This window comes from Mauremys mutica, chromosome 15, assembly GCF_020497125.1.
Source record: "Mauremys mutica isolate MM-2020 ecotype Southern chromosome 15, ASM2049712v1, whole genome shotgun sequence".
Classification (NCBI taxonomy): Eukaryota; Metazoa; Chordata; order Testudines; family Geoemydidae; genus Mauremys; species Mauremys mutica.
Genome location: NC_059086.1, coordinates 34,809,182 through 34,819,256, shown reverse-complemented (window position 1 = coordinate 34,819,256; position 10,075 = coordinate 34,809,182). Strand labels below are relative to the sequence as shown.

At 64.4% G+C, this 10,075-nt stretch overlaps 1 protein-coding gene across 1 annotated transcript; it reads left to right on the top strand.

Moving 5' to 3' along the window:
* The first annotated feature begins 456 nt into the window (after positions 1-456).
* On the top strand, positions 457-9,717 carry CYTH2 (cytohesin 2). Its single transcript, XM_044988599.1, has 12 exons — positions 457-612; positions 2,031-2,178; positions 2,336-2,402; positions 2,628-2,746; positions 3,542-3,622; positions 4,028-4,140; positions 4,299-4,447; positions 4,662-4,773; positions 7,202-7,278; positions 7,643-7,714; positions 8,305-8,459; positions 8,776-9,717. The coding sequence occupies exons 1-12, from the start codon at positions 594-596 to the stop codon at positions 8,861-8,863; spliced, it is 1,200 nt and encodes a 399-aa protein (XP_044844534.1). The 5' UTR covers positions 457-593; the 3' UTR covers positions 8,864-9,717.
* Positions 9,718-10,075: the final 358 nt, after the last annotated feature.

Genomic DNA, 10,075 nt, shown 5'->3' with positions numbered 1-10,075 from the left:
TTAGCAACAGCCTGTTCTCTTTCAAGTCCGTCCTCTGGGCACAGTTAGGGGCGGAGGGCAGTGAATGGCAGGTTCGGTTCCCTATTGGCTGGCTTGTCTGTCATTTGTAATGATTGACGGCCAAAGTGTGATTTAGGACTATTCGGACTTCCATTGGCTGCTTGAGCTGTCGATCTAATTAAGGAGGGGCGTGTTAGATTCTTAGGCACTGATTGGCCAGTCTGAATGTCAATAACTAGTACGGCAGGCTGTTGAACTCATTGAGGGGTCTCATTGGTCGCCCTAGAGCTCAATCTCAGAAGTGGGGCGGAGTTTAAGCAAACCTCTGATGCCCATTGGTTTCTCTCTCTATCATTCTTACAAGCTGACGGGTTCAGACGGGAGTCGCCTCCTCCCATTGGTTGTCCCCAGCGGAAAGGGGTCGGGTTTTGGGGCATTCTGCCCTCCCATTGGTTGGTTCTGGGGAAGGAGGCGGGACGTTCCCCTCAGTGCCGGGCCGGGCGGCTGCGGGAGGAGGAAGCAGCCGCCGCCGCGGCAGGACAGAAGGGACGAGCCCAGGGGCCGGAGCGGCTCCGGCGGCCGGTGCGGGCGCCATGGAGGACGGAGTCTATGGTAGGGGTCTGGGACTGTACCACTCTTGGGGGCCGCGCGTTCTATTGCGGGGCCCCGCCCATTCCGTGCTGGCTGCCGGGGGGGGCGGGGCTGGGTTGGGCTGAACTGAACCATTCCCTCCTTTTGGGGGGTGTTTGGGCTGCACCATTCTCTTGCTGGTGGGGAGGTGGCTGGACTGTACCATTCCTCCCCTTAAGGGGGCTGAACCATTCCCACCCCCGAATGAGTAGATTGCCCCCTTATGGTGTAGGGTTGGGCTGTACCATTCTTCTTCTTGTGGGGCGTGGGCTGTACCATTGCTTCCTATAACCGAGAGTGAGCTCCCTTATGGGGGGAGGGAGGGATTGTGGAGGGGGTTGGGCTCAACCATTCCCTCCCTGAGGGGGACTGAGGAGAGGGTTGGGCTGTGCCATTAGTGGGAGTGGGGGGTTGGGCTCAACCAGCTGGTGTTTGGGCTATACCATTCTCTTGCTTATGGGGGAGTTGGGTTGTACCATTACTTCCCATAATGGAGAGTGGGCGCCCTTATTTGGGGCGGGTGGGAGGAAAGGGTTGGGCTGAACCATTTATTCCCCTATGGGGAGGGTGCTGTTGGACTGAACCATTACCACTGTTTCCCCTGCCCCCCCCCCACCTCTCCACTGACTCCCCGCCCCGCCCCCGGTGTTGTCCCTCGTCCGCCCCCCAGATTGTTTATGAATTGGAAGCGCCTTGGGGCAGGGAGCTTTGTTCTGTGTTTGTACAGCCCCTGGCGCCGTGGGGCCTGACCTGGGGCTGAGTCTCCCAGGGGCCAACAGGATCCAAATAATACATACCCACGTACAGCCCCTGGCGCCGTGGGGCCTGACCTGGGGCTGGAGCTCCCAGGGGCCGACAGGATCCAAATAATACATACCCACGTACAGCCCCTGGCGCCGTGGGGCCTGACCTGGGGCTGGAGCTCCCAGGGGCCGACAGGATCCAAATAATACATACCCACGTACAGCCCCTGGCGCCATGGTGCCCGAGGCTGGGGCTTGCAGTGGTCCTGCGCTGCAAATAAACAATAGGACGAGGCCGGAAAGCCTTGGGATGTCGTATTGGAAGGCAACCAAACCTGAGCTCCCAGTTTCATGCCACGGCTAAGGCCTGGAACGTGCACAGATTTTGCGCTGGTCTAACCATACCGCTCCCTATGGAGCCTGCAGGGGCAGGAAATAGCTGCAGTGCAGGGCACCCTGGCCATGTCCTCCATCTGCCCCCCATGGCAGCTGTGTCTCTGCACTGGACAGGGGATCCCTGTATAAACAGCCCCTGTGCCCACCTCACCCTGCAGGCGTCACCCGAAAGTCAAGAAACACTCACGCGCGCCCCGCTTCCTCCCTCGCTCCTAGAGCAGGGGGTTCCTGTGTCAGGCTAACCTCTGGTCTCCATCCCAGTGCCCCCGGACCTGACCCCCGAGGAGCGGCTGGAGCTGGAGAACATCCGGCGGCGGAAACAAGAGCTGCTGGTGGAAATCCAGCGGCTGCGGGATGAGCTGAGCGAGGCCATGAACGAGGTGGAGGGTCTGGAGGCGAATGAGGGCAGGTAACGAACGTGCTGATCCCCAGAGGGGCCGTGCCCCAGCGCTGAGTGAGGGGTCCCCGTATACCCAGCCCCTGTGCCCTACCCCAGAGGGCTTCTACGCTGCTGGGGCTGTTCCCAAGTGCTGAATCTTGTGGTTTTTTCTCCATCCGACCCGCAGCAAAACCCTTCAGAGGAACCGGAAGATAGGGATGGGCCGCAAGAAATTCAACATGGATCCTAAAAAGGTAAGAGTGGAAGGGGCTGGGAGCTAGGACGCCTGGGTTCTCTCCCCAGCTCTGGGAGGGGAGTGGGGGCAAGGAGGGCAGGGGGCTGGGAGCCAGGCCGCCTGGGTTCTATCTCCAGTCCCTGCATGTGGGTGGAAGCGGAGGTGACGCCTGGGGCAGGGGCCTGGGAGCCGAGCGGGGTGTGTCGGGTCCCGGGCGCCTGACTCCGTTCTGTCCTCGGCCCAGGGCATCCAGTTCCTGGTGGAGAACGAGCTGCTGCACAACACGCCCGAGGAGATCGCCCGGTTCCTCTACAAGGGGGAGGGGCTCAACAAGACGGCCATCGGGGACTACCTGGGGGAGAGGTGAGGGGGCGGGGCCATCGGGGACTACCTGGGGGAGAGGTGAGGGGGCGGGGCCATCGGGGACCACCGGGGGGAGAGGTGAGGGGGCGGGGCCATCGGGGACTAGCGGGGGGAGAGGTGAGGGGGCGGGGCCCTCGGGGACTAGATGGGGGAGAGGTGAGGGGCGGGGCCATCGGGGACTACCTGGGGGAGAGGTGAGGGGGCGGGGCCATCGGGGACTAGCTGGGGGAGAGGTGAGGGGGCGGGGCCATCGGGGACTAGCTGGGGGAGAGGTGAGGGGGCGGGGCCATCGGGGACTAGCTGGGGGAGAGGTGAGGGGGCGGGGCCATCGGGGACTAGCTGGGGGAGAGGTGAGGGGGCGGGGCCATCGGGGACTACCTGGGGGAGAGGTGAGGGGGCGGGGCCATCGGGGACTACCTGGGGGGGGCCATGGGGCCATCGGGGACTACCTGGGGGAGAGGGGAGGGGGCGGGGCCATCGGGGACTACCTGGGGGAGAGGGGAGGGAGCGGGGCGGGGCCATCGGGGACTAGCTGGGGGAGAGGTGCGGGGGCGGGGCCATCGGGGACTATCTGGGGGAGGGGGCGGGGCCATCGGGGACTACCTGGGGGAGAATTGAGGGGAGCAGGGCTATCGGGGACTAGCTGGGGGAGGGGGCAGGGGGCCTGTGGGGAGGGGCGCAGCCCTTGGACTCTGACAGGGAGGGGAGCTCTGGAAGTTCAGTCTGATTAAGGAGGGTGGGGGGACAGACGGGGAGGGAAGAGTATTTCAGCTCTGACACCCCCCCGCCCCACAGGGAGGACTTCAACATCGCCGTGCTGCACGCCTTCGTCGACCTGCACGAGTTCACCGACCTCAACCTGGTGCAGGCGCTGCGGTGAGCGGGAAGGGGTGGGGCTCGGGGGGCTGGGGGAGGGGGAGGATGGGAAGGTTGGGGGAGAAGCTTTGGGGGCTGAGGGATATGGAGGGTGGGAAGGTTTGGGGCAAGAGGGGGATCGGGAGAAGGGGATGTGGGAGGGGAAGGTTTGGGGAAGAGAGGGGGCTGGGAGTGGGGGAGGGTGGGAAGGTTTGGGGGCAGAGTGGGGGCTGGGAGAGGGGGATGTGAAGCAGGAGGGTGGGAAGGTTTGGGGAAGAGGAGGATTGGGGGGCTGCGGGGCGGAGGAGGGTGGGAAGGTTTGGGGGCAGATGGGGATCAGGGGGACTGGGGGAGGGTGGGAAGGTTTGGGGGCAGAGGGGGATTGGGGGGGCCCTACTCACCCCCCCCTCCCCCCGGTCTCCCCAGGCAGTTCCTATGGAGCTTCCGCCTGCCCGGGGAGGCCCAGAAGATCGACCGCATGATGGAGGCCTTTGCCCAGCGTTACTGTCTCTGCAACCCTGGCGTCTTCCAGTCCACAGGTACCTGGGTTCTAGCCCCGGCGCGGGGAGGGGAGTGGGGCCTAGTGGTTAGAGCAGGGGAGGCTGGGAGCCAGGACTCCTGGGTTCTCTCCCCGCTCCGGGGTGGGGGTGGTGTCTATTGGGGACGTTCCTCCTACCAGCCTCCCTTGCTCCCCCAGACACCTGCTACGTGCTCTCCTTCGCCGTCATCATGCTGAACACCAGCCTGCACAACCCCAACGTGCGGGACAAACCCACCGTGGAGCGATTCATCACCATGAACCGGGGCATCAACGACGGGGGCGACCTGCCCGAGGAGCTGCTGCGGGTGAGGGCGAGGCTCTGATCTGGGGGGCAGGGCGGGATCCTGGGGTCGATGGGTCTGGCCTGCTGGTGAGGAGGGGGTGTGGCTTGTGTCTGACTCCACCCTTCAGGAAAAGGGCTGTGGCCTCTGGCACTTGTCATTGGGGGCGTGGCTTTATTCTGACTCCACCCCTTGGTGGGGTGTGGCCTCTTTGTGACTCCGCCCCCTCGCCCGCCAGAACCTGTACGACAGCATCCGGAACGAGCCGTTCAAGATCCCGGAGGACGACGGGAACGACCTGACCCACACGTTCTTCAACCCGGACCGGGAGGGCTGGCTGCTCAAGCTGGGTGAGAGCGGGACCCCCCCCGGACCCACACACACCCCCCGATCCCCACCCCCGCGATCTCTGCATGCCTCTGCGCTCTCCTCTCTCTGTGTCCCACCGACCCCCCCGCTGTGTCCTCCAAGCACCGACCTTCCTTCCGCACCTGCAGGAATACTCCCCCCGCCCCGGCTAGGACGCCTGGGTCCGTACCCCCAACACAGCTCCTGACCTCAGCTAGAATGCCTGGGTTCCCCCCCCCCCCCCCCACACACACACACAAACACCTCGGCTAGGACCTCACACACACACACACACACACACACACACACACGTTTTGGCTAGTGCTCCTCGGTCTGCCCCACCCCCACTCCAGCCCCCGCAGCCTCGGCTAGGGCTCCGGGGTCCATGTCTGTGCTCTCCCCCCCACCCTCTGGCTAGGGCTCCTGGGACACCACCCCCCAACCCCAGCCTCAGCCAGGATTCCTGGGTCCCCCGTGCCCCCCCCCAACACCCGGCCTCAGCTCGGCTCCTGGGTCCGTCCCCCCCACCCCCAGCCTTCAGTTGGTCTCGGTCTGCGTCTGTCCCTGCCCCGCACGCTGGGCCTCCCCCAAGCCGCCTGAGTCTGACTCTGCTTCCTTCCCCACGGGGGCTTTGAGGGCACTGCCCCACCTCCCAACTCCCCCCCCAAGTTAAGCATTCTGGGGTTGGGGTGTTACACAGCTATAGGGGGAGCTCCTCCCCCCCAATGTGAGCCCCCACCCCAAAGGCGTTGGGACCCCAGTTCTCAGCACCCCCAGTTTTGAGGTAGGTGCCCCCCAGACTAGTGGGGCCATGAGGGGTCATGATGGGGGTCGCACAGACCCCACAGCAGCTCAGTCAGAGGCACAGGCTGGATTTGGGGGGCTCTGGGGTTTAGGGTCACAGGTGGGTGGGGGGAGGTGGAGAAAGCTGAGTGGGGGAATTCAGGAGGCTGGGAGGGTCCTAAGTGGCTGGGGAGGAGGTAGGTGGAGGGATCTGTGGGGGTGGGGGGTGATGGGGAAGGGATGTGGGTACAGACCTTACTTTGTGCCTGACCCATTGCTGCCTCTAGGGGGAGGCACCGATTGGGGGTCAGGGGGTGAGCAGGGATCAGCTCCCAAGAGCCGGGATGGGGACTGGGAATCCGGATACTTGGGTTCCATCATGGCTCTGGGAGGGGAGGGGAGTCTAGTGGTTAGTGGGGTGGGGGGTAGCTGGGAGCCAGGACTCCTGGGTTCTCTCCCACCTCTGGGAGGGGAGTGGGGGCTAGAGGGTTAGAGCAGGGGGCTGCGAGCCAGGATGCCTGGGTTTTCTCCCAGCTCTGGGGGGAGTAGGGACTAGTGGTTAGAGCTGAGGGGTAGAGGTGGATGCTGGGTGCCAGGACTCCTGGGTTCTATTTAATCTTCTCCCCAGCCCCCGGGGCAGGGAACGGCCATCTGGGACGATGGGTGCTGTCGCTCACAGAGAAAAGCCGGACAGAGGCACCCCCCCTCCCTCGCTCTATGTATCAAACCCCTGTGACATCCCCCCCCCCCCAGCGAAAAGGACATTCCCCCCCCCCCCAGCGCTGATCCCTGCGGCAGGGGTGTGATTTGACCGTGTTTTTCCTCCTCACGTTGATATAACTGATTTTTCCTCTTTCTCTCTCTTCTCTCTTCTCTTCCCCCCGCTCCCCCCTTTCTTTCTCTCCCTCCCCCGTTTCCCTCCCCACTCCGGCCCCCCACGGCCCCCCCCACCCCCACGCCGCTGATGCCACTTGCGCTCGGGTTTGACCGTTCCTCCCCAGGAGGTAGGTAACGGAGGGGGAAGCCGCTGCCGGAATGGGGGGTGGGGACCTCGCCCCGTTAGCTCCACATCACCGCAGTAGAGATCTGCCCCGGGCCCGACCCCCCCGGAGCATTGGAACTGGCTGCGGGGGGACGGGGGGTCCCGCCCCTTGAGAGAAGGGGGGTTGCCGGAAGCACCCCGGAATCGCCACGCAAGCTGCAAAGGTTTTGTCTCAGGGACAGTCGTGCCACACGGGGTCCCCCCCATATGGGACCTGGTGGTTAGAGCAGGGGCGGCTGGGAACCAGGACTCCTGGGTCCACGCTCCTCCCAGAGCCAGGGAGTGGGGCCTAGTGGTTAGGGCGGGGGCAGGGAGCCCGGACTCCTGGGTTCTCTCCCCAGCTCTGGGAGGAGAGTTCTGCCAGTGACCCCAGTTTCTCAGGCTCCCCCGCCGGCCTGCGGCAGTGCCATGGCAGGGCAGCTGCGTGGGGTCTTATGCCTGAAACTGATGCCCCATGTGCCCGGGCGAGGGTGCCGTGTCTATCCCAGCATGCCCTGGTCGTCTCCTCACGCTGCCCCTGGGTGGACCGGCCCAATAGGATCAATAGCTGCCCCCGCCCCCAGCTGCCCCCATCACTGAGCCCCCAATCTCTGCTTCCCCTGCAGGCGGGCGCGTGAAAACCTGGAAAAGACGCTGGTTCATCCTGACTGACAACTGTCTGTACTACTTCGAGTACACCACGGTGAGCCCCCCCCGGAGCAGCCCCGTGGGCCCTGCAGGCTGGTGTCCGCCCCCCCAGGGCCGTCTACCCCAGGGGCTGGTTTCTAACCGTGCCCAGCGCCGCCATCGTCTTCAGAGGCAGACCAAGTGCTCCCCCTAGTGGTCAGTGATGGAATCGCCTGCCCCTTGGGCGAGCCCCCTGCCCCGAATCACTCGGGGGTCAGGCTGGGCCCCACAGACGGCCCCTGTAGGAACCCAGCGGGTCCTGCCGCTCGCCCTCCTGGGCCCGGGGTTCCCTGGCTCCCCCCACTTAGCTCTGTAGCCAGTGGCAGGGCGTCCCGCAAGCCGAGCCACGTCTCCCGACTCCGGCTTTGTTCCCCACTCAGGACAAGGAGCCGCGGGGGATCATCCCACTGGAGAACCTGAGCATCCGGGAGGTGGAGGATCCCCGCAAGCCGGTGAGGGCAGCGCGCCCCCCCCCCCATTCCCCCACTCCTCTGGGCCTTCTCGCCCCCGATGTTCACCGTGGTCCTCGTCTGTCCTTATCCTCTCCTTCATGGCCTTCCTCCTCCTCCTCCTCCTGTCTATCCCTCCGCGCACCCACCTCCGTCCATCCATCCATCCACACACCTTTCCTCCCTCCCTCCTTCCATCCATCCCTCCGTGCACCCCCCTCCCTCCCTCCCTCCGCATACCCCTCCTTTCCTCCATCCATTCCTGCAGCATTTGACCCTTGTCGATCAGGCTACACCGCATTGTGCTCTCAGCTCTGAGCTTTCATTTCGAGCACAAATGACTTGACTTTGCCTGAGTTTGCCGAGAGCCTGAGCCCATCGCTGCAGGGTGCGGGGAATCAGCCCTGGGTGTGACCGACGCAGCCTGAGTTTGCCGAGAGCCTGAGCCCATCGCTGCAGGGTTGGGGGAATCAGCCCTGGGTGTGACCGACGCAGCCTGAGTCTGCTGAGAGCCTGAGCCCGTCACTGGGGGATGGGGGGGATCGACGCAGCCTGAGCCCCCGTGGCTGATTCTGTCTCTCCCCCCACCCCAGAACTGCTTTGAGCTCTACATTCCCAACAACAAGGGCCAGCTGATCAAGGCCTGCAAGACGGAGGCCGACGGGCGGGTGGTGGAAGGGAACCACATGGTCTATCGCATCTCGGCCCCCACGCAGGAGGAGAAGGACGAGTGGATCAAATCCATCAAGTGAGGAGCACCCCCACGCGCCCAATCCCCCTCCCAGAGCCAGGGATAGAACCCAGGCGTCCTGGCTCCCAGCCCCCTCCCAGGGTGTTGCGGGTGGATGGTTCCAGCTCATGATGGGGAAGGGGAGAACAGATTGGGGGCGGGGGGGGAGGTCTGATCCACCCCATGGGGGGGGGCAGACAGGGCATGTGGGGGCTGGGGCGTTCCCAGCAATGGTGGACGGGCCGTGGGGCCCCCAGGGGGTGACTGCCCCAAGGCCAGGGCTCTGGGCTGCAGCGAGATCCCCCGGCCCCCCTAACCTCCCGCTCCCCCCCAGGGCTGCCGTCAGCGTGGACCCCTTCTACGAGATGCTGGCCGCCCGCAAGAAGCGCATCTCGGTCAAGAAGAAACAGGAGCAGGCGTGAGCCGGGCCGGCCAGCAGGCTGCCTTTCTGTGCCCCACCCCGAACCCACCTCCCTGAGCGCCGCTGAAACTGACACCCCCCTGGGCCAGGGGGGCCCAGCCACGGACAGACGGACAGACAGAGCATCACTGACTTCCCCTCCCCCAGCATCTGTGTGCACCACCAGCCGGATCTGTCTTCCGAAACACTCCCCCCGAGGCACCCCACTTGGGATACAGCCCCTCTCCAGGAGCCACTGGGTACCATGGGCCAGCAATCCCCTCCCCGCCCGTGGGGGCTGCGGCCTGGGGCCTCTGCCATGCTGCCTGTCCAGGACCTTGCAGCTGATTCTGATCAGGAGTGACTCCAGATTGACCCTGGGAGAGCAGAGATCAGAATCCAAACCTGCCCCCATTGCAAATGGGAGTGACTCTGGATTGACCTTGGGGGAACAGATTAGAATCCAAAGCTGCCCCCATTGCAAACAGGAGTGACTCTGGATCGACCTTGGGGGAACTGAGATTGGAATCCGGCCCTGTCCCCATTGCAAACGGGAGTGACTCTGGATTGACCGAGGCCCTGACTCCGTATCTTCAGCACTTTCCTTCACGGCTCTCTGGATTTTCAGTGGCTGACACCAAGCTCCCGTCTACACTAATCAGCCCTGAGGTGCAATAAGCTCTTGCCGAGCCGCCCCGTCCCCTTCCCTTCCAGCTGGCTGGGAATTTACCCACAATGCTGTGCTCCCACCATGGTGTGGGGCACCAGGAGCGAGTGGCGTCCCATGGTGCACTGCCTTTGGGGTCTCCCCTGCCCCCCACCATTCCAGCAACACCAGGCATGGGGTGGGGGGGCATTCCCATCTCCCCCCCCCCCCCCCCCGCAATGCCAGCTGGCCCCCTGCAGTGCCCCGTGGCAGCCAGCAGGGGGAACTGGAGTTCTTCCCTCCGCGGGGCAGCCAGCGGGGGGGGGATTTTAGCCAGCCCCCTGGCCTGCCCCTCACCAGCTAATATTTAAATCTTCCCACAGGGGGTAGCCCCCCCACATACACACTATTGGCCCTAGAGCTTGGGGTCCACCTGGAGGCCCCCCCCATTTTCATGCCCCCCCTGTGGGCTCTAGGAACGTACACTACAGACTGGGGGTATATGGGGAGCACCCCCCCACCCCAAAGTCAAAAGCCTTTTGCTTTCGCCGGCTGTGGAATCTCGTCCTTCTGATCACTCCTCTGCCA